The sequence below is a fragment of the Varanus komodoensis genome, unplaced genomic scaffold, assembly GCF_004798865.1.
Source record: "Varanus komodoensis strain SLA01 unplaced genomic scaffold, ASM479886v1 scaffold29_1, whole genome shotgun sequence".
NCBI classification, from domain to species: domain Eukaryota; kingdom Metazoa; phylum Chordata; class Lepidosauria; order Squamata; family Varanidae; genus Varanus; species Varanus komodoensis.
Genome location: NW_025335759.1, coordinates 7,812,619 through 7,834,543, shown reverse-complemented (window position 1 = coordinate 7,834,543; position 21,925 = coordinate 7,812,619). Strand labels below are relative to the sequence as shown.

Genomic DNA, 21,925 nt, shown 5'->3' with positions numbered 1-21,925 from the left:
AAATGAGTAAGATAAATAAGCAGCACAACATTCTGTGGGCAGCCGGTTTGCCACTGTGTGTGGACTAGACAGACCTTTGGTCTGATCCAGCAGTTTTCTTATATTCTTATGTGCTAGTCTCATGTCCCCAGTAGTCAGCATGGCTGGGGAAGGTGGGAGTTCTAATCCAGCATATCCAGAGGTTACCAGACTAGTGAAGGCTGCTGCATCCACTCACCTGGGAGTAAGACTCACTCTAATTCAGTTAAGGTGCAATCCTATGTGAAAACAGAAAAAAAAATGGAAAAAAAAAAGTTCTATGCTTCCTGGCATTGGGAAGCAGCAGTAACAAGTGCTGCTCAGAGCTCAAAGCAAGGAATATCCATAGGGCTTCCACACACACAAAATTACAGTCAAGAAAATAGCCATTATAATCAGCCTTAGTGTTAGGATATGGAAGGTGATGGAAAATCACTTTATATTTAAGTATAGGTATTAAGTATAGGTATACTTATCATACCTAAACAGAAATTGGCAGTCTAGCCATGATCATGTCCATCCTCTGGTAGGTAAGGAAGGGGAAGGCTGTGGGATATATTAAAAAGAAATAAAACGAGGAAGAGCAGGAAGATTATTACACTTATACCCTGCCTTTCTTCCTCTCACAAGGGGCCTAGGACAGCTTGCATAACCGCCCCTCCAGTCTATCCTCACAACAGTCCTGTGAAGTAGGCTAGGCTAGGCTGCTCCTGGGGCTAAAGCCTTGGTCCCCGAGGCCGCGCCTCGTGCTCGAACCGCGACGCCACCACGCAGGTTTTCCTTGCAGAGAAAAGACGGGGAGCAATCAATGCAAAATAACCCCTTTGATAAATCCATGGACATCAAAGAGGCGGGCGCATCCCTCCTCCCCGAAGGACCCACGCACGGCTCTGCCGGGCGGGACCCGAACCGCCTCGACCCAGGCAGCGGGGCAGCAAGCGGGGGAGACGCGCGCCTCGCATCGCCGCGCAATGCGCATGCGCGACAGGGTGGGCGCCGCCGGTGGGCAACTTCCGAGCGGAAGGACGCCGCGGCGTTTCCGGGAAGCGGCGGCTCCTTCTTGCGGCCTCGGGCAGGTCCGGCTTTCCGCGTCCGGGTCGTCCCTGCGCTCCTCCTGAGGCGACGCGCTGAGCTGCGGTAGGGCTGGCGGAAAAAATAACGGTCTCCAGTCGCCGGAAGGGGAAGGGGAAGGCGGGGCGGGGGAGGCCCTTGTCACGGGAGAGGCAGAGCCGTGTCAGGAGAACGTGTGGACTCGGGCAGGGGTGGCGTATTGTGAGTAGGGCTTCCATTTGTGTCATGAGGACGGGGAAGGGAACTTTGGGCATCATCGGTCCCCGCACTGTAAGTGCACAAGGCCCGACCTGTGGAGCTGTCTGGAGTCGGAATGGAGGACGGCGCTCCCTCCCCACCCCGAGCGAGTGCGGACTGTCTTTCCACCTCTTTCGCCCTGTAATTGTAAGCTCCCGCTTTCTTTGGGAGAAATGGCGGGGTGCAGATAAAATATATAAATAGTTAAGCAGGCGGTTTCCAAGGGAGTCGGGGTGTGCGCCGTCCTTTGCAGGAAAATCTTTAAAGTCGTCTGGTGGGAGTTGGCTTGTGTCAGTATCTTAGTCTGCGAAAGCTCGCTTTGCTTTAATCAGTAAATAAACTACATTATCTATATTAGCGCTTTGAGGATCTCTGTCTTCAAGGTTGCCATGAAACTGTCTGTTGTGGTGGAGAGTTTCTTTTCTTCCCCAGCAAAAAAATAACTACAGTATCAGCAGGGACTTGCAAGGAGAAAGACTTTTAGGCTTGAGATTGCTCACCGAGATTGCTCACTGAGATTGGTTTAGAATTGATTCCTAAACCAATTCTAGTAGAACCATGATTCTGGTGCATGGTTCTTTTTTGCTACTTTTATTACTATTTTTGTACCTTTGGAAGAAACAGTTTTTTAAAATAAAACTGCTGTACACTGCCTCAAACACTGTTTATTCAGTGCTTAATGAGACATTCCTGTGTATGACTGTTCAGAGGTAAATCTCTCTGCATCAGAACTTCCTTCCAGGTAACTGTGTATAGGATTGTAAATTTAGGACACAACCGTATGTGTGTTTGGACAGAAAAATGCCCTACAGCTCCCAGCATTCCCAACCCAGCCAAGCTTTTTCAGTTGAGCCCATAGTCTCATGTAGTGGGAACAACTTATGGCAAGGTCTGGTGTATGCGTATTTGAACTTTGACCCCTCTGTGTTTAATGGAAGTTACTCCTTAGTAAAAATATTTAGGATTGCAGCATTGATGCCATAAAAATAAATGTGTTGGGCTTTAAGGTGCCAACAGTCTGGGAAGGTTGTCATTCTGTGCAGGATGCTTTTATATGCACCAACATGGAGATTCTGGGAGAGGACATTTGATGGATCAAGGCTTTCAGTGGGAGACTACTGTATATATTGTAAGTCGTCCAGAGACACTAGTGGTGGACAGGTTAGAAAAACGTTTAAAAATAAATATAAATATAAAGAGCTGTATCTCTGGTTGTTAATAGCAGAAAGTTATCTGCATGGCTTTTTAGCAGAATACTTTTCTAAGATTTAAGTTTTTTCTTTTTTTTAAAAAAAGCTTCTGGTAGGGAATAAAGTGTGTGTGCTTACTTGGAAGATGTCACATAGAGTTTCATAGATTTTACTCTCAAGTGGGTGTACAGAGAATTAAAATGGTGACTTCTTTCTATTTCCTTGACTGGAAATTCCAAACAATAATGGCATAGCTTTTGTAGTGTTAATTAGGTGTTTTTCAGTCTCTTTATACCTGGGACATAGTTGTGGGAGGGGTGTTATGGGCTGAAATTAGAGGCACACTTGAAACATATATTTTCTTATCATTCTTATGCGTGCACACGCACAGGGTGGAACATACCCTTACCTTGTATTCATCCATATACGCTGAGCAAAACCTAAGTGCCTTCTTTTCAGCTGAGGAAGCAGCTGAGTTGTCCTGAGGAGTAGCTTATAATTTCTGATCTGTTGTTGTTGCTGCTGACCTTGTTAAATCTCAGTTTGGCTTCCCTTTGTTAAGTTCCCTCCTGCACCTACCAGCGCCTGCACGCAACATAAACAGCACGTGAGCTGGGGACAGATAAGCACCAGCTCCACTTGTGCCCCTGGCGGAGTGACAAGTTAAAGAACCCCTGTCTGTCATGCGTCGTTATCCTTGGTTGGCTGAGCCCTGATCCCGCTGCAGTTTGTGTCAGTCTGTTGACCTTGGCTCAGCCTGGGAGAAGCTACTGGAAGGCTTTCTGTTTGAGATGTTTAAACAGACTTGTTGCTGCTGAGCAAGTAGCTTTGTGATGGGTTCTTTCTTCTGAAGGTTATAGCAAATGTATCCGAGGAATATATAGACACACTGGTTCAGATACTAGGAAATCTAGCTGGCTATCCCAGGTACTAGTATTTTAGTTCTGCCTTGGATTGACTCTCCTATCCTACCTTGCTTCTTTATTCCTTTTGCAGTCCAGGTTCCTTCCAGCTGACATTGAACTCTCTTTCTTTCATTTTTTAAACATTTAAGTATCTCCTTAAGACTCATCCCTTCAACCTGGACTCTCATGATGGAGCTTCCTTTCCTTTCCTTTCATCCCTAATGTGCTTTGATTTCCTCCCTTTAGATTGTATGGCGTTTTTCAGAGCTTATGTTATTTTTTAAAGCATGTCACAATTTATGCATGATTGCTTATTAAAATAGCTATACATTATATTTGTAATATTACATTTACAATATTAAAATGCACCTGTGAAAAATGCTTTACAATATTTATATTTTATATCTATGGTGCAAGTAGTGGCTTTTCTCCCTTTAATTATGAGTGAGCTGAGGCTGTGAGTTACTTGACAGATTTGCTGGCGGACCTGTTACTTGAACCCAGTGGCAGCTTGCATCACGGTGCCTCTTCTCATGAAATCTGTGCAAACTCTGGACAATGTTGCATTTTATAATCACTTCCAGTTTACCTTGTGACAAATAACACAGGGATGAATGTCTTCCATATGTGTCAGCCTGGCTGCTTTTATTGTGTAGTGGTGTGTGATGGTTGTTTCTTCATTCCACTGTCCTGGATCCAACCAGAAACTATCATAGCTTGTTTCAATCAGGGAGGGAAAATCTGAGGAACCAGCCCTCCAGGGTTCCCAGTCCAGCCTGCTGGGGTTTCTCAGATGCCCAAACCCCCCTTCCCCTGACCACCAACCATTTAGAGACTTGCCGGCATCTTAAGTCTTTCCCTCCATGCCTAGTTACTGCTTGTTAGAGCTTTGAATTAAAATGTGCTTGTGTATTTAGCCTTTTGGCCCTGTTCATTTTGTCACGCCCATCTCTAGAATGCAATTCCTGAGTGCTATTCCAAAATGGAATTTTACTCTTGGTTTAACACCCATGTACAGCAGCCTAATCTGAATTTCTGCAGCCTTCTTGTGCAGTTCGTTTTAAGACTGATTAAACATAGACTCCAAACTTAAACTGCAACTTCTTTTTTCCTCCCCACATTTTTTTGTTCAACATCAGCCAGCTTCCATCAGCCTACTTTGTTTAGTTCCTAGCTTGAGGAAGAGTTCTGGAGAACCTGAAAGCTTGCATACATAATAAAGACCAGCATGGCTGCTTTTACTTTTTTGTGAAATATGATATAAAATGCTATCTGATCTTGTCCTGAAAGACAGGAGATGAAAGTCACTGATGAGTATCAGTCATGCTTTCAAAGCAAAAATTGTGAGTGCCCACTGTCCAGTGAAACTTGGTAAAACCAGAAGCCTATATCTTGTATTTGGAGCTGCCAATATATTACTTTGCTCATCTAGTTGGTTTTAGGAACTGAATAATGACAATGGGACATCATGCAAACAAGTTGCTGGAAGAGAGGAAATTATGAAATACAGTATGTTTCACAGAGTTGGGAAGATGTTTTTAAAGCACTTTACTTCCCATAGGTCAGTGGTGGCGAACCTGTGGCACGTGTGCCACAGCGGGCACACAGAGGCCTCTCTGTTGCACGCGAGCCAAGATGCCCCAGCATCACCCCAGCAGCCGAGCATCGGATAACAGCACACATAGGGGTCATGCGCATGCTCAGAAAGTAGTAGCGGCACCAGGTCACTGCGCTGTCAAGGAGAGATATATATTTGCTTGGACTGGCTGTGAGTTGTTTTTTCTAAACTAAAACCTCAGTTTTCAGGTTTTATTGCTGTGTTGCCACTTTGCGATAAATAAGTGGGTTTTGGGTTGCAGTTTGGACACTCAGTCTCTAAAAGGTTTGCCATCACTACCATAGGTGATCTCAGTGTTAAATATATATATGGTACATAAGTGTTTCTGTTGTTTTTATCTTATAGAGAGCAGTTGGATCAAGGCTGGAATAATTGCAGAGTTTTGGATTGCTGATCCGTGGTGAATGGGACATTGGCCAACAGCTTCTCAACGACACAGTCCTGCTTAGTACCTTCTGGTTATCCTGTGAATCCCATGTTTTGGTGAGGTATGGGAGGAGAATTTCTCAAATAGCAATTGCAATCTTCTATGAGGTTCCTAATCCTTTGCTTCATTTTAACTGGACAAAACGTCACAGAATGGAGAGGTCTTGCATCCCTTCAGCCATCCATTTTAAAGAAATGAACTTTCAGCATCCAGTCTAGTAGGCAATAAAGATTCATCAGCTGTTCCTTTTGCTTCTCCTTTGCCAGGTTTTTATTGCTTGTGTTTGCAGGGCCGTTTGCAAACAATTAAAGAGATTGACGTTTGGAAAGCTAGAAGAGAATCTTCAGAAATACTGCCATGTTTATGGCATAGAATCCTAGTTTTTGTTCTGATTATTGAACTGTTAACTAAGTTTATCGTGTGTGTTAACTGATATAATTAAGCTATACTTTTATTGAAGGTGTATTTGAATACTGCTTGAATCTGGGACACCATTAAAAGGGGACCTGACAATTTGTTAGGCAGAAGAGAGGCAAACTTACTGTAATTCAAAGCATTCCTCCTATAGTTTGAGCATTTTCCTAATTGTAACAAGAGTTGGGCAGGCAAGCAAATTACCAGGGGGACTTGTGAAATCAGTCACGTTAGATTTTAAGGAAGGCTTATATAAATAGAGTCCATTATGCTGCCCTCTCTATGTTGGACTGCATAATTAATGGTATCTCTTCTGGCTCTGAAGTCTGTGAGCTAGCTTAATTATGAAGCATGATTGTCTAACTGCTTAAGATGTGATCAGTATTGCTCTTATAACTGCTTGCCGGTTGTCCTCCAGCTGTGTTGGACGACAACTCCCTGGCTAACTCGGGGGTGCCTGGAGTCACAGCTCAATGTGGCTTGAGGCCACCAGGTTGAGGAAGGCTGGTATATGCAGTTTAACTTTAATCAGACAAATGTGGAACATGCCCTTGTCTTCATGCATAATAAATACATAATTTTCTTTAAAGGTGAAGTATTATGAAGCTAATACATAATTTGTGGAAGTACAGTTTTGGCCTTTGACTTATTTCTACTTACTGTTTGGTCTGAGATGGAGGCAGATTTGGTAAGTATATTTCACATTTTTCTTTCCTGCAATACGTCTTGTAAAACCAGTTTTCTAAATCTGCTGTCCGTAGAATAATTACCTTGTGGATTCGACTGTTCTTTCATAACTCCTGTTTCAGCAAACGTGGAATAATCCTTAAATCCAAGAATTTATAGAATTTTAATTGCTGAAGTACTTTTGGACACTGTACATGCATGAAACCTTGTCCTGGGGTTTGGTATATGACCGTGTTGAGGAAGTCGCAGTGTGCAGACACAGTCCTGGCCACAGGCAGCCTTCAAGGGCTGAGGCCAGAAGAAAGCGGTGGCAAAGAGTAGCCCATCAGCATTAATAATCATCAGGCTAGATGGGGAAAGAGCAGCCCCTGTTGCCAGGATGGGTGGGACGATTCCCTGCTCTGTTACGCCTTGCCTACTTAATTGTCCTGGCGTGCTGTGCCAAAACAAGGTGAGGTAGCCTGGCTGTCTAGGCTAACCCTAAGCATAATCAACATAGCCGCCCACAGTTCAGAGGAGAAAGCGATTGGCCCTCCGTGACGGTATCATAGAACTCAGTCAGAGGAGCTCTCTGGTGCCGGTGTGTGCTTGCACACAGATCACGCACGGAAGGAGCAGAGGTCATTAAAAAGAGGGAAGGAAGCACCGAAGCAGCAGCAGATCAGGGCTGCGAGGTGTGTGGGGGAAATGCAAATGAGCAGAGGAGAGACTCGGAGCAGCAAGAGTTCAGTGCAACCCCAGAACCACTGCTGCAACCCCTGCAGGAGTGTGGCATTTCCCCTTCTGTGCCTGGCCCTTAACTAGCTTTCCTGTGCCCCAGTCACTGCCAGCCATCCTAACAGTGTGAGCCAGCTCTGTATGCTGGCTCTGGGTCAGCTAGAGGTGTGAGACGTCCAGGGCAGGGCAGGCTGAGGCAGGAAGAGTAGCTGGGGAGAGGCTTCTGGTGCACAACTCTCTCTCTAGCGTATGAAGACAGAGGAGTTTGTCACCATAATAAGTCCTCTGTGTTGACAAGAAGTCTTGTCACTTTGCGTTAATGCATCCTGACCCACGTTTTGGGCAATTTGTTTTATCAGAGCAGTTCTGAAGAAAAGTATCAGTTACTTTGTTTAAAATTACACAGCAGCTGACTGCCATGAAGAAGTGCAGGGTTATTCTTCCAACAAGGAGTTTGCCTTCTTCAAGTTCCATTATTCTGCTGCCTTTGAAGACTATATGCTCACATTCAGAACATGAAACAGCATATTAAAATTGTAGCACTAAATGTTATAATACAGAACAGGATGTTTCACAACCATTGGGCATCAGTAAACTCATGTAAATAAGCATTTGAACATTGTAAGAGCCAAGCTGACAGGTGGCTGCAGCTCTAGGGTATGTGGGGATGTATTTATAGTACCAGCTGTTTACAGATTTCTTAATGGATTAAAATAGACGGTCTCTTTCCCTTAAACAAAGTGACCTTGGCAACTCCAAGAAAACTTTAAATGTTGGATCAAAATGAGGGTGTTGCTGAGTAATGAGAATTCAGATCCCTGCTGGGCTGGGCTGGGCTGGGCTAAAGGGGGAAATAATTGCTACCTCCTGCCAGTTTGCCTGCACAGTCTTGGTGCCAGTCCCCATCAACATACTGCCACTGCAAAAGGGTTGCCATCAGCTGTTAGGAGAGCCTGTGGGATTTGTGCCAAACTTCTGATCCATTTCTCATCACTTTGTGAGAACAGAAATCCCCAGCAATGAGTACATGGCATTCTTCTGTGCTTCTTGTTCTCCAGCTGGGGCAAGCAGTGTTGAATACATGAAATTGGAGAGGCAATATTTAGAATTGCACTACTGCTTAGATAAACAATTTCATTAAATATTTTGTTGACCTCTCCAGACTATCCCAATTTGGCAGAACAAACCGTGTGGCTCATCACGCAGCTTCGTGAGAAGAATTGGGACAAATCTTCCTTTAAAACCATGTCCTAGAGCATGTTTTCAGGTAAAACACTGTTGAACAGAAACTTCATTCACTGATGGAAAAGACACCTTTACTGTCTTTACTGGGGAGTCCTGCTTTTCTGCCCCAGATTTTTGGTTAATAGAGGTTGATTTTTATTGATAAAGAACCAGTTATGTTGGGAGTCTGTGGAGGAAGGTAGCAACTTGTTGTCTAAGAAGTTTAATGTTTTGGACATTTTCCATTTCTCTCTTCTGAAGGCTTTATTCTGTGGTGACATAAGTTTATCTCATTACTTTCAAAACCGACTAGGTATAAACTGTTGTAGGAAGTGCAGCAAACATGCCAGATGCAAACAAGTTCTCTTACATTTCTTGTCATTCTACTTCTTGTTACTGAAGGTAAAGTGCTATGTAACTTTGTAATTTACAATGCTGTTTGCATTTGTTGGAATGTAAAAATACACCCTGCCCATCATTCCTGACCATTGGCTATGCTGGTTGTTGGCTGATGGAAACAGGGGTCTCCCAACTTCTGGGTCCTCACCCTTCTTTCCAGTAATTGATGCCTCTAGTCTTGAGTAGTGCCTCAAGAGAACTGATTGCAAGTCCTGCCCAGCATGTTTATGAAAATTAGCCATGGTCCCTAAATCGGAATAGCTGGACGAAGTTGCAGTCGAACCCTCCGGAGGGTCCCAGCTGGGGAAGACTCCTCTCGGTGGACTTCAGAATGCCTGCCAGTGCTAAACAAGTTGCCCACCGATGACTTCCTCCAATAGCAAACTTGGTGCCACCTAGCGAACAGAAGGGAAGTCAGAAGAGAGCCACTAACATGTTCAGGGAACCCTAAAGTTTGCAGACGCGCACGAAAAGCCAAAAAAGGAAAAGCTACGCCCAAAGAACGCAACTTTTCTTCCCTTCAAAAACAGACTCATGAGGACTGTCCACTCCTGCCAGGGGTCAAGGGAGCTTGACTGTCAGTTGGAGAAGACAAACAACCAACCATATGGAGCAAAGTAAATTAAGTTATTTGCATCCCTAGTAGGTTGTAGTTTCCTGGAGAAAGACATGGCTGGCTGGGTAGAACCTTGAACAGAATGCTCCTGGCAGGGAGCAGCATGTATGGCAAGATGGCATTGAAGGTTCCACTCATCTCCTAAACTTACAGGGACTCAGTTATAAGGGCCAACCGCAGAGCTGATGTTGGATTTTTCATAGAGTTACATAATTATGCTAATGTCATGATCTTTCTGTTTTTCAGGCATTACCAAATGTTTCAGATCTCTATTTAAATGACATTCCCCCTGTCCCCACCCTGGCAGATGTTGCGTGGATCGCTTCAGACGATGAAGAAACATATGCTAGAGTCAGGTATTTCTTTTCCCCTTTTCCTCTCATGCCAATTGACTCCTGTTGACTTCAGTTTTCATTAAGTCCCATTTCATCAATTGAGTACTTCCTAGAGATGAAGCTATCTCGAGATGGCTTCCTGTCTTTTGTTCCTCCTTCATAGTAGATCTTTCCCAGGTGAAGAATTCTAGGTTCTCTGTGTGAGGTGGAGAAAGCTAACATCAAGTACCAGAAGCCTACCCTTGGATATATTCAAGATTACATTGCTTTAAAAAGTTTATGAAGAACAATTGTTTTTAATGTATCATAGTAGCTCTAGATTACAAGGTGCTTTGCATTCAGAAATACTTAGAACACTGAATGGTGCCCAGGTGCAGTGACAACAAAAATGAACAGAGAGTGACTCTTGCACAAAAAGCTAGAGGGTGCTGTTGGAGTGAGAGAAAATCTGAGTGAAGAACGGCGTTACTGGCTGTCCCCTTTCAGGTGGAGATGGGCCATAATGGGCAAGGAAAGAGTGTGCACCCTTGCATAATGACTCTGTTGTGAACGGCCTCCTCTGAAGTACGGTTTCAAGTGATTTGAAAACACTGCAGGTGGTGCCTTAACGACTTGCAGTGGCCATTAGCAGTGAAGTTATCTTGAGGAATGGGGGAGTGTTCAACAGTACTTGTTTATGGATTCAGCTGGGTGTGAAGTTATGGACTTTTGAGTGGCAGGGAAGGAGAGAAGGGAAGCGGCCCAGGTTGTTGAACCTGGACTACTTCTCTTATTCTCTGAGGTCCTTCATGAGAATTTCTGGGTTCTTGACTTCTAGAACGGATACTCGGCCCCTGAAGCACAAGTGGAAACCCACTCCACTCTTTGTTATTCAGCGGAATGCCTCGGTTCCGAATTTGAGAAAGCAAGAAGAAAAGTTGTTGGCTTTGAAGAAACCAGGTTTACCTGCTTTGAATCGAACTACAGAACTCCAAGAAGAGTTGAGTCACCTGCGAAGTCAGATTGCTAAGATTGTAGCTGCAGATTCAGGTACGAACCCCACTTTCAAAAAGAGTGAGGTGATATCCTAATGTATTACTAGTTGCAGGAGTAGGTATAGAAGACAAGCAAATAACTCAAAAATTACATTCCTGCTTTTACAAGCAGAAGTGGTAGGGTGGGTGAAAAATTAGTTCACTTTTTGGGGAAGGTCTGATCTGTCTGCTTCCCTGCTCAGTGGACCTCTGAGTCTGGTGTGAGCAATTGGTTACAATTTTAGACTTGTTCCTAAGGATTAACTTGGCAAGTACAAAGCATTTTCTGCCCTACTGAAAGTAAAGATGGACAACAGGAGTTTATAAAATCCAGATTGATCAGGTGTATATGAGCTGCTTAGCCCTGAGGGCTGCGCACAAACACACATTGCTGGAGGCGAGGAGCAAAGACCGCAATGCCTCCTGCTGCGCGGCTGTCAAGGCAGGGAGGACGCCTTAGCATTGCTAGCTGCTGGTGGGGTCCCGCTCCTAGACTCCTGTCTGTCGGCTTTGCTGCTTCTGCATTGCCTTGCTGAGGAGAAGCGTTTTGTCTCCTCCTCTTCCCACAAACTGGCCACTGTTGCTGGAATTGTGGTGCCACTAGAAGTGCCCAAGCAGGAGTAGCGGCTGCTGCGAGGTCACCTGGGGGAGGGGAGGGGGAGGGGGCGGTGCTTTACCCACCAGTGCTGACCGGCATCGCCACTTCCGCGCATCGCACCAGCAGTGCTGATGGCAAGGGGAGCATGAGGGCCACACCATGTGTCCTGTTTCGCTGAGCCATGGCCCACTGTTAAGCCTGGATGGGGTGTGTAGGACCGCTAGGCCTAGTATAAAACCAGGAGTGGCAAGCGGGACTCCCGTGTTTGGAATAACTAAGATACCTCATGATTGGCACTCGTGTTTTTAAAAAACTGCAATTATAGCTTAAAAGGGCCAGTGTGGCGTAGTGGTTAAGAGCCTGGGACTGGGGCTCAGAGGATCTGGGTTCGAGTCCCCGCTCGGCCATGGGCCATGGAGCCAACTGGGTGACTGTGGGCCAGTCACAGACTCTCAGCCCAACCTACCTCACAGGGTTGTTGTTGTGGGGATAAGATGGAGGAGGAGAGATGATGTAAGCTGCCTTGAGCCCTTTGTAGGAAAAAGGCAGGATATAAATCGCAATAAATAAAAAGGTGGACAGTATTTTTTGCTACCGAATACTCAAGTATACCTAGACCAGGGGTCTCAAACTCAACTTACCTGGGGGCCGCTGGAAGTAGAGTCTGGGTGAGGCTGGGCTGCATCAAGTATTCCACCACCACGGTGGTGGTGGGCCGCTCATCCTGCGGCCGGCCCAGGCGCCGGCAGTTGGCCCGTGGGCCGCAAGTTTGAGACCCCTGACCTATATTATACTGAGTGGCTGCTGATTCTAGAAGCGGCATCTTTTCTCTCTGTTCCATATTGCTTTGAAATTGATCCTTAGCGGCAAAAACGGCACAAGGCCTAAGGTAATTTAATTTTATATATTCCAACATCACTACTTCATTTCTACAATTGGATTTTCCCTTGAAGGAGAGCTTTGTGGAATGAATGACAGCTTTTATTGGCCCTCTCCGATTTAATAGAAATATACCTGATCAGTATACCTAATCATAGTAAGTAGCTTTTAATGGACAATAAAATAAATCATAATTTATCTAAAGAGCTTAACTGACATATCCATTCAAGATATTAGGAAAGTGCAGGTAGGTGAAACAACAGTTGTTATTTCAATGGCATTGATCCCAATAGTGTGAGATACATGCAAACTTTTTACAGTATTGCCTTTAAATACAGTCATTCTATACAAGCCATCATATCCATCAAGATAAATAGAGGGGACAGTATTTAGAACCAATTGGGAAACAGTGCTATACCATGAAGGCGAAGGCTCACACGCTCCTACCTGTTTCTTTCACATGTCAAGAGAATGAGGTTGCAACCTTTCCCACAGAATTTTAAACAGAGTTCCTGAGTCTATCGAAACTAACTTTATTTATTATATTTCTACCACACCCATTAGCTCAAAGGCTTCCTGAGCAGTTTACAAATCAAAATTAAAATAATATAAAGCACACATGATAAGATCACAACAATGCAATTAATAAATACAATAATACTCTAAACAACAAAACAATAAATACAAACTTGAGGAACTTCACTTAGATTATGCCAGGTGTGGCCAAACCGAGGCTCAGAAGCATGTGTTCTATTGCACAGAATAAAATCTTTAATTTGGCATTAGGTTTATGTTTGCATCTATTGTTCTCTTTTTCAGCTTCCTCTTCATTAACGCCAGATTTATTATCTCCAGGAAGTTCAAATGTCTCTTCTCCCTTACCTTGTTTTGGATCCTCATTCCAATCTACAACTTCCTTTGTCATTAGTGATATCACAGAGGAGGAGGCAGAATTAGAAAGCCCAGAGCTTCCGTCTGTGTCCATGCTTTGTTCTGCAACCTCTGAGTGTTGTAAAGCAGACCCAAAAGATTCTGACGATGAAGATTCGGTGTCTCTGTCAAAGGCCAGCAGTTTTGCGGATATGATGGGCATTCTTAAAGACATTCATAGGATGAAACAGAACAAAGACTTGTAAGTTCGTTGGTTTTGTTGTCTTGCTCTTTTTTCTATCCCAAAAATCTCTTTATTTTCTGATGGGAAGACTAACTAATAACTAATGGTCAGGCATAGTGCCCAACTCTTGCTGTTGGTCTGCATCTTACCCCTCTGCCTTCAAAATTCCCCTTAATGCACTAAGGATGCAGCCCTATCCCAGGCGCGCTCCATGCACATAAGCCTCTAAATGTGGATATTTTATCGACATGGCCACTTCCTGCTGTCTATTTAAAGTGCCAAACAAGGGGAAGGAACGAGGCTAGGATGCTGCGAGGTGCTGGCCGAAGTCCATGGCCCCAGCCCCCTCCTCTTCCTGCCCTCTAGCACTCCCCTTTTCCTGCTTCCAAGGCCCAGTTGTAACCAGTGATGCAGATTTTCCAGCATATACTGAACAGTTTCCAATGCTCTGATTTAACATGTTTGTTTTATCTCCAATGTGCATTTTCCCTCAATAAGAATACAAAACATATCTAGTAAACAGAACTAAAAATGTGATCCATGTCAATTTAATGTGCAGTATAAATATCTCAAAAGTTTTCCCAATAGCTACAAAATACCTGAATTGAAATAGGGGGAAATGGCGAAGTATTTTTTTAAAGGTTATAGTCAAACACATTAAAAGCTTTATGTGGAAATTATTTTATTCCAACTGTTTTATTGAAATATTTCTAAGAATGTAAAGACAATAGTGTATATGTTATGATGCATGTTCTTATTTAACAAGAAGGGCTATGCCTGATGTATTCAGAATATATTAGAGCTAATATAGCAGTTTAATTTTATTTTACTCAGGAAACTGTAGCATCTCCACCATCACTCATTCTCTTATCAGTTAAATTTCCTGTTGAGAAATATCTGATTCAGAACAACTTGTTGAACAGTCTCTTTCACTTACACAAAAGTTGTGGGTCAGCCGGCAGCAGGTGGAGGACGTGGGCAAGATGGCGCTGTTACATTCCCATGGGCAGTGTTTGTAAACCCTCGGCCTGGTTCAGCACAACTCTTGTATTCTTAAGTGAAGCAAACCTTGATCGGTGTCTTGGTTTGAGTTTTCTTTCTGTTGCTATTGAACAAAGTTGGTGTTGAGAGGAAGTACGCCCACATTTAAGTCTGGTCCAAACACAGCCAGAACCCAGCTGCACTGTGTGCAGGAAACGGTTGTTGTATCTTATTTTTCAGTTTCCCCTTGGGCAACTGAACACTATGGTTTGTCAGTGCTTTCCTGCGAAGAATAAATTGTACAAGTTTAGATCCTATCTTTAGCCCATCTAATATGATTCTTTACATTATAACAGCCCAAACAGGAATAAATGCAGACTTTTATGATGTGAAAAAAATTACACCCCACATAACTGGTTGCAGCCACAGGTAGCTGGCACAATTCTTTCTGCACCAGGTGCAAAGAAAGGGTCTTGGCCTTCAGGGTCCCTGCTCCAGGATTGCAGGCTCTTGGAGCTAAGACTCCAAATAATCCTCCATCATTGTCTGAGAAACTATAGGATTGTACCCTAATAGAGCTTGAGTCTTTATTTGGAGCATGTGTGTAAAGATATTGGGCTCTCTTAGCCTGAAAGTGCTCTGTGGGCTTAGGCAGAAAGCCTCACTATTACTTTATTTCGTGGTTTTATTCCATTTCTATACTGCCTAACAGCCAAAGCTCTCCAAGCAGCTTACAACAGAATGCTAAAATAGGATATAAAACCCTAAAATTTTAAAACTACAGTATACAATAAAAACCAAAATAAAACCTAGCAGCAACACAGTGGTTTAAAAAACAGTAACCGATTAAAAACAACACAAGTTGAGACAATGCATGTGTGCTACAATACAGGTAGATTAGAGTGCTGGACTTGGAAGTGGGTTAAAATGACTACGTAGCTTTGAAATTTAATAGGAAACCTTGGGCGATTTTCTTATCCACCCTCCTTTAAATTTCACCACAGTGTTGACGTGTAACAGATGAGGTGTCCTCTAGCATTGTGTACCTGCCCGAGGTCAGTGGGGAAATGGTGAGATTATTGGCAATAATGCAATATATAATCACATAAGTAAGCTGGAATATTTCCTAAATAGTGGAGAAATATTTGTCAGCACCACTTTGGGACTTTTTGGTTTCTGCAGAATTTTAATATACCCTGCAGCAGCAATAAAATCAGTATGCACATTAAAACATCTTAATTCTAAAGTTTTCACTGCTGTTTCATCTGCATCCTCTCATATATGTTTTCTGAATCTTGTAGACTTTCAACAGGCAGATGGTATCAAAATGTAGAATTCATTGTCCAGGGAAAGGGCTTTTTAAACTAATTATAATATTCCTTATTCGTTTGATGCATAATCTGGTCAGAACAATTTAATTCTGGCAATAAGCAGTGTGCTACCATGGGAACACTGAATTAAAGTGTAACTTACGTGGTCCAGCTTCTGCAATATCTGTTCTTGTTTTTTTTCTCCACTTTCCTAAGGAAATATATTTTATTCTGAAAGGAGAGCTGCTTTGTCCTTCGAGTTCTTCTGCTGAACTTTATTGGCATCTAGAATATAATTCACAAAGATGACTTTGATGTTTTCTAATATCTTCTGTATGGCTGATTTTGAGGTTATTTATCTATTCCAAATCTACCTTTTAGAAAGAAAGCTAGATGACCTGGTGTAAGAATTTGCAGGATTACGCTGCCTGAATTCACAAATCAACCATAAATGGGCAATTCGTTGTGGATTTATTGGAAGTTGGTTTTGGGTTTGGAGTTCAAACCCTTCCTCTGCTTGTGCTGTTTTGCAAGTGAATGACTCACCTTTTCACTAGCCAGGGACTCACTGCAGCCTTTATGTGACCAGCCACTTCTATCTAGGGAAGCCATTTTGTGGTGGCGCTTGCAGCAATTTCTCAAATTCCCAATTAAAGCAAATGGCATGAATTTGGACTGTTAAGGTAAAAGTCATGTGGATATGTGAAAGCACCCTATTCTGTTTATGTGTTATAGGGATTTGGAATTTGTCTCATTTCAAATATATGTGTCTAAAAGGCTGGGGATTCCTATGCCACCTATCTGGGGGCGGGGGGGGGCTTAAGGTAGATCCTTAAGGCAGGTGGATTTATATGGATTACAAACATAAGCATCAGTTGTGATGCTCAAGCATGGTACTAAAAGAATAGTCCGTGGGCAGACTTCTCCCCACCTACCCATTTGTCATACAGTTATGCATAAAGTGACAATTCTAATTTATACTAGTGATTGCGATTATGAAACTAGACTGATTAAAACAGGATACAGGGATGTGACTGCCCATGTGTGTGCTTACGGGCACCTTAGATGCTTCCTCTTTATGGGCACCAATTCATTATTGTCTTTAGAAAGACGACTCGTCTGTCACATTAATGGGGGTGAAGGAGGATACAGAAGCTTGTTTGTTTGGACATGTACCCCATAAATGCTGTATCTCTTGGGCTCAAAGCAACTCCAAAGAGTACTGCTCATGTTTGAGACCAGCATAGTAAGTGCAAGCTTGATAAAGTCTGGAGCAAAATGGAACTGGCATCTTTCAATCGCTTTCCAGCATGAACTTAAAAGACAAGTTATTTTAAGTTCTCTTGGAGAACACTACTGCCCGAAGAAGCTACCAGGAGAAATACGTTGTAGCAGAGCTTTTAATATGCTTATCCATGGGGATTCCTGCTTCACCCCCAAGTTAATTAAACTGGTAAACAGAATTACCTAGCATATCAGGGGAATAATGTGGTTGAAAACCAGAGCTACAACAGATGTGAGAAAACGTGTTTGAAATTAGACATGTGGCACGAACAAAACAAGGCTCTTTCACATGCTCACATGGTTTGGGTACAAATTTATGCTGTGTGCTTGTATGTGTAGCATCCTCAAGTAGCCAATATCCCAAACTCACAAATTTCATGAAATCATGGATGTTTTGTTTCCTATTGCTAAACTTTTATTTGCTGTGCCAGTCTCTATTGTTAATAGAATACTTGAAGATTAATCTCTTAAGCTAGTAAAAAGCACCTTACTGATTTAATATTGGGGGTCAGACAGACCTCCAGTTGTGAGGTTTTTTTAAAGTTGTATGGCCGTATTGAGTTTATCAGTCCAAAAAGTATTTGGTGTTTTAGCATGTCTCTAAAGTAGTCTGAAAGAGGTGTGCTTTGTCTTCTCTTTTCATATGGCTCAATTCAGCATGTGTCTGGTATCTTTTATGGCATCCTTGCCCCATCTGATGCCCACAGCTTGACTGTCTGGAGGACACGAGGTTTAGGAAGCTGACTTTCTGTCTTGGATCAGCTCTGAGCAGGCATACCTCTAGAAAGCATCATTGAATTGCTCTCAGCTTAGGTGCAATTGGACTAATTTGCTTGATATCTAGACCTTCAAAGTTGTGAGTCTTTGAAACAGACCCCTTGACTTTTGTCACTGTGTTGTTCAGTTAACACAATAAAGCTATGAAAGATTGTATTTGGACAACAGTATAGCCCCATTTCAACCCTTAGAATGTATTATTTTGTCTGAAGCCAGTTAATTTGTTGTGAATGCAGCTACTGGCTATGTCTCTGTTCCAAGAGACAGCCCCTCCCTCCATTCTTTTAGAAGGACAAAGCAAAATACAGCACGGTGTATGTGGAGAGAGAGAAAAACTTAAGGGAAATTTTACTAAATCTCTGGTCACGTCCTTTTCCCCACCACCACTGGACCCTTGGATGTTACAGCTGCTAGGCAGGCCTGCCTTCTGAATCTTATCGGTTCAGGTTCACCTTCTTTATGTTGCATTTTATTGATTAAGGCAGAGTAGCAGAGGCGTCTGAAGTTCTGTCTTGCAGATTTGCTGAAACAATTTCTAGGGGTGTTACTATGAATTCTACTTGAGAATGAAGATTTCATAACTCCTGCTCATCCATTGTGAAATAGTTCCAGCTATTAGTATGTATGAGATGCTGAGATGTTAGAAGTATCACCGGGTTCAAAGTGGAAACTTAAGAGATACATGCATTCAGTAAAACCATGTGATAAAGTACTTCCTGGAATATACCATGCCAGGATGGCTGTGAGGAGATTACATTATGAGGTACGTTCAAGTACAAAATTAGCTTCCCAGGAAAGGTAGCCTAGCCTTCTCCCTAAATGATTGGTTTAGTTTGTGGGGGAAAAGGAAATTTCTCTCCATTGGGGTGGTATTATTATTATTATTATTATTATTATTATTATTATTATTATTATTATTATAACATTTCTATGCCGCCCCTTGCCGAAACCTCGGGGCGGCTTACAACATGATAAAATACATTGAAATACAATAGTACATAATAAATTAACATTAAATATAAAAATACAAAAAAATACATTGATTTACAAATACAAAATTAAAATTATCAGTATAAAATAAAAATATAGGAGGAGAAAGAGAAGGAAGAAGAAGTTGCCCCGGCCAGATCATATGTTTTAACAATTGAAATGATGTTTAAATAAAAAGGTCTTTACCTGGCGCCGAAAAACCAGTAACGACGGTGCCAGGCGGACCTCTTTGGGGAGTGAATTCCATAGGTTGGGCGCCACCGCAGAGAAAGCCCTCCTCCGGGTACTTACTCTCCTAATTTCTTTCATGGAGGGTTCCCGGAGAAGGGACTCTCCCGCAGATCTCAAAGGGCGGTCGGGCATATACGGACGTAAGCGCTCGTTCAGGTAGCCAGGACCCAAGCCGTTTAGGGCTTTGTAGGTCATAATCAACACCTTGAATTGGGCCCGGGCTTCAATGGGAAGCCAGTGAAGCTGATGGAGGACTGGAGTCATGTGAGCATAACGCCCCGTCCCCGTCAGCAACCTGGCAGCTCTACTGGGTATCCAGCACACTTTCTGTGTGGAACTAGAGCACAAGTGCAGTACCTACGGAATAGTGCCAGTCATATCACTCATGGTCAGTGGAGCCATATCCCTTCTCCTTCCACACCTATGGAATGATTCTTCGATGAAAAAACAACAGTCTAGGATAGCCACCCCCTAACTATGCTCCTGAGGTATGAATATGCACAGGAAGCTATAAAAAATAAGAATAGATTGGGAACACCAACAAAGACAGTATCAGTCCCTGATATAGTACACTCAACCATTTTTGGACCCTTCTTCCTTTCCCCCCAGTACAAAAATGTTTTTCATTGGCATGCACATATTCTGTTTGACCATTTAAAAACACATATACCAGATATTCTCATGTTTCTTCCGTTCCTTCATAACATTGTTTGTAGTCCTACAAAAAGACCCAAATTGCTAGTAGACCAACCTGAAAATGGGGAAGAAATTTAGGAAAAGTTTTGTAATTTAAGTAGTGTGCAGTTGAGAATCTGAATTAAAATACTTCTCTCCATGTGCCTGCTGATATCCATCATCTTGTGTTTTCCTTTTAGGAACAGAACTTTACTGAAAGAGGAAGATCCTGCAGTTCTTATAGCAGAAGTTCTACGAAGAAAATTTGCTTTGAAGGATGAAGATGTGAACATGAAAAAGAACTAGCATCATGCTTATTAAAGCAAATTATTGTGCTTCAAAAGCCTTCCTTGAGCATCAAGCATCCTTTAGGGATTAGATTTTGTGTGTGTGTGTGCGCGCGCGTGAGTGTAAATAACTCCTAGGTGCAAGAAACCATCACTTTGCTATGTTTTTCCACATAGCCAATAGAACTTTTTTTAAAGGATAGTTTTCCACAATTTGAACTAAAGCAAGATACTTTGACAGTGACATTTGCCACCAACTGACTTAGTAGCAAGTTAAAAACAACCTGTTTGTAATTCTGAAGCCACTGGTACAAAGATATAATTTTTCCTTTCACGTTACAGGTAAAGGTTTCCTTTTTGGAATGTTATGTCGGTTTTCTGAAGCCTTTCTGTTGACAAGAAATGTCATGTGCTGTTGGGCCGGGGAGAGTATGAAGACGCTGGCCTTGCATCAGCCTTCTTTCTTTCCCCTCCCCTCAAGTTAAGGAAAGAAATACAAACTGTACTGCTTGTTCTTCTCCCTTGGCACAGAGTCAAGTGTACTGAATGAATAAAAGAAGAAAATAGCTTAATTTAAAATCCCTCTGGAAGGGGAATTTCACTCGAGCAAATAGCTTATGAAATTACTATTCCCACACTGATGATCAGCGCAAGGCATAGACTGGTATGTTGACCACCTTCCTAGAGGCAGCGGAGAGATGCTTAATAGGTCACTATGGAACACACACAAACCAGGTGGAGAGAGGGTCTCGCGTGCTTAAATGTATTACCACTTACACCTCTTCCTCTAGAGCTGCTTGCAAACCTACAGAAGCAGAGAAGAGAAAGTAAGAATATATAGTTACAGTATGTATTGGAAGCCCTCTGGGTGCACTTTAAGTGGTCAGTATACCGTGACTTTGGTATTGCTGCTCACTGGTGGTTATCTGAGAATATCTTGTTCCTTTAGATCACCAATCTGAAGCCCTTACATCACAGCATTATCTGCTTCCTGTATCACATACAGCAGATTTCTACTTAATGTATTTTTCTTCCTTCTGAAATTGTTACTATTCTCCCCTCAGAGAGAGATGACTAATGCTTATCTTTGTATTTTACAATAAGAAACGTGGTGATGCATTAGCCCAGTATTCCTCAACCTAGTTCTTCAGATGCTTTGGCCTACAGATCCCAGCATTTCTGACCATATGTCAGGCTTGCTCAGACTGATGGGAATTGAAATCTAAAACATCTGAAGGGCAACAAATTGGAGAAGGCTGGATTCAACTAAGAGTGAATTAGATGTCCAGTGGGTGATGGCGTGAAATCCAGTGTATTTTTACACAGCAAGGTCGGTGTTGGGGGGCGGGCAGGAGTACCTGGTTAATTTTCAGGGTGCTAGTAGTCTTCCTAAAGGATTCATGCAGGCTGTAGGTCATTTAAAGTGTCAATTAACTTGGCTAATGTATCTATACCTCTAGAAATAAGTTTAGAAGAGGGCTATTTCTCTTTTTAGTCTCATTGGGACTCATAGTGGAAAAAAGCTCCAAAAGCAAAGTTAGAACACATACCAACCAAAGGTAGCTTGCCCTTTGTTAGAAGCAATGCACAGCATTTCCTTGTATTGTATTTTGAGCTAGAGCAAATACGTACAGCAGAAAAGCACCATATCAGTGAAGCTGAGAAGGAGCAGGGTAATGGAGCTTGGATGCTGTAGCTGATGGGTCCAGATTGGTCCTGTCTCAGGCTAATGGACTGATTTTCGATCCAAGAAATTCTAAGAGAGCTACTTCCCTATCCTGTTTTCACAGCTTTGCACCAGTGACTGCTGCTGGGAAGTTCAGCCAATGATGCTTTTCTACCTGCCAGACTCTTGCCAGGCAGTATAGGCTAGCTTTCATAGGCCAATCTTTTCCTCTCCTGGTGGAGCAGAACCTCTGCCATAGCGT

The 21,925-nt window shown here is 42.8% G+C and overlaps 1 protein-coding gene across 5 annotated transcripts; it reads left to right on the top strand.

Moving 5' to 3' along the window:
• The first annotated feature begins 1,060 nt into the window (after positions 1-1,060).
• Positions 1,061-20,576, top strand: MTFR1L (mitochondrial fission regulator 1 like). Of its 5 annotated transcripts, none has more exons than XM_044434938.1 (8): positions 1,061-1,155; positions 5,385-5,522; positions 6,471-6,568; positions 8,447-8,551; positions 9,770-9,879; positions 10,676-10,887; positions 13,168-13,480; positions 19,911-20,576. In XM_044434938.1, exons 3-8 carry the CDS (start codon positions 6,554-6,556, stop codon positions 20,014-20,016), a joined length of 861 nt encoding a protein of 286 aa, XP_044290873.1. In that variant the 5' UTR covers positions 1,061-1,155; positions 5,385-5,522; positions 6,471-6,553; the 3' UTR covers positions 20,017-20,576. The 5 variants fall into 5 exon arrangements, with proteins under 5 accessions (XP_044290873.1, XP_044290868.1, XP_044290872.1 ...); XM_044434933.1 differs by having other exon boundaries at positions 5,385-5,527; XM_044434937.1 differs by lacking the exon at positions 1,061-1,155 and adding an exon at positions 1,274-1,290 and having other exon boundaries at positions 5,385-5,527.
• The last annotated feature ends 1,349 nt before the right edge of the window (positions 20,577-21,925 follow it).

Excerpts from the sequence above, each read along its gene's own strand:
- MTFR1L (XM_044434938.1), top strand. Across the intron at positions 8,552-9,769 it reads GTCCTAGAGCATGTTTTCAG|GCATTACCAAATGTTTCAGA; the intron begins GTAAAACACTGT and ends TCTGTTTTTCAG. Across the intron at positions 9,880-10,675 it reads GAAACATATGCTAGAGTCAG|AACGGATACTCGGCCCCTGA; the intron begins GTATTTCTTTTC and ends CTTGACTTCTAG.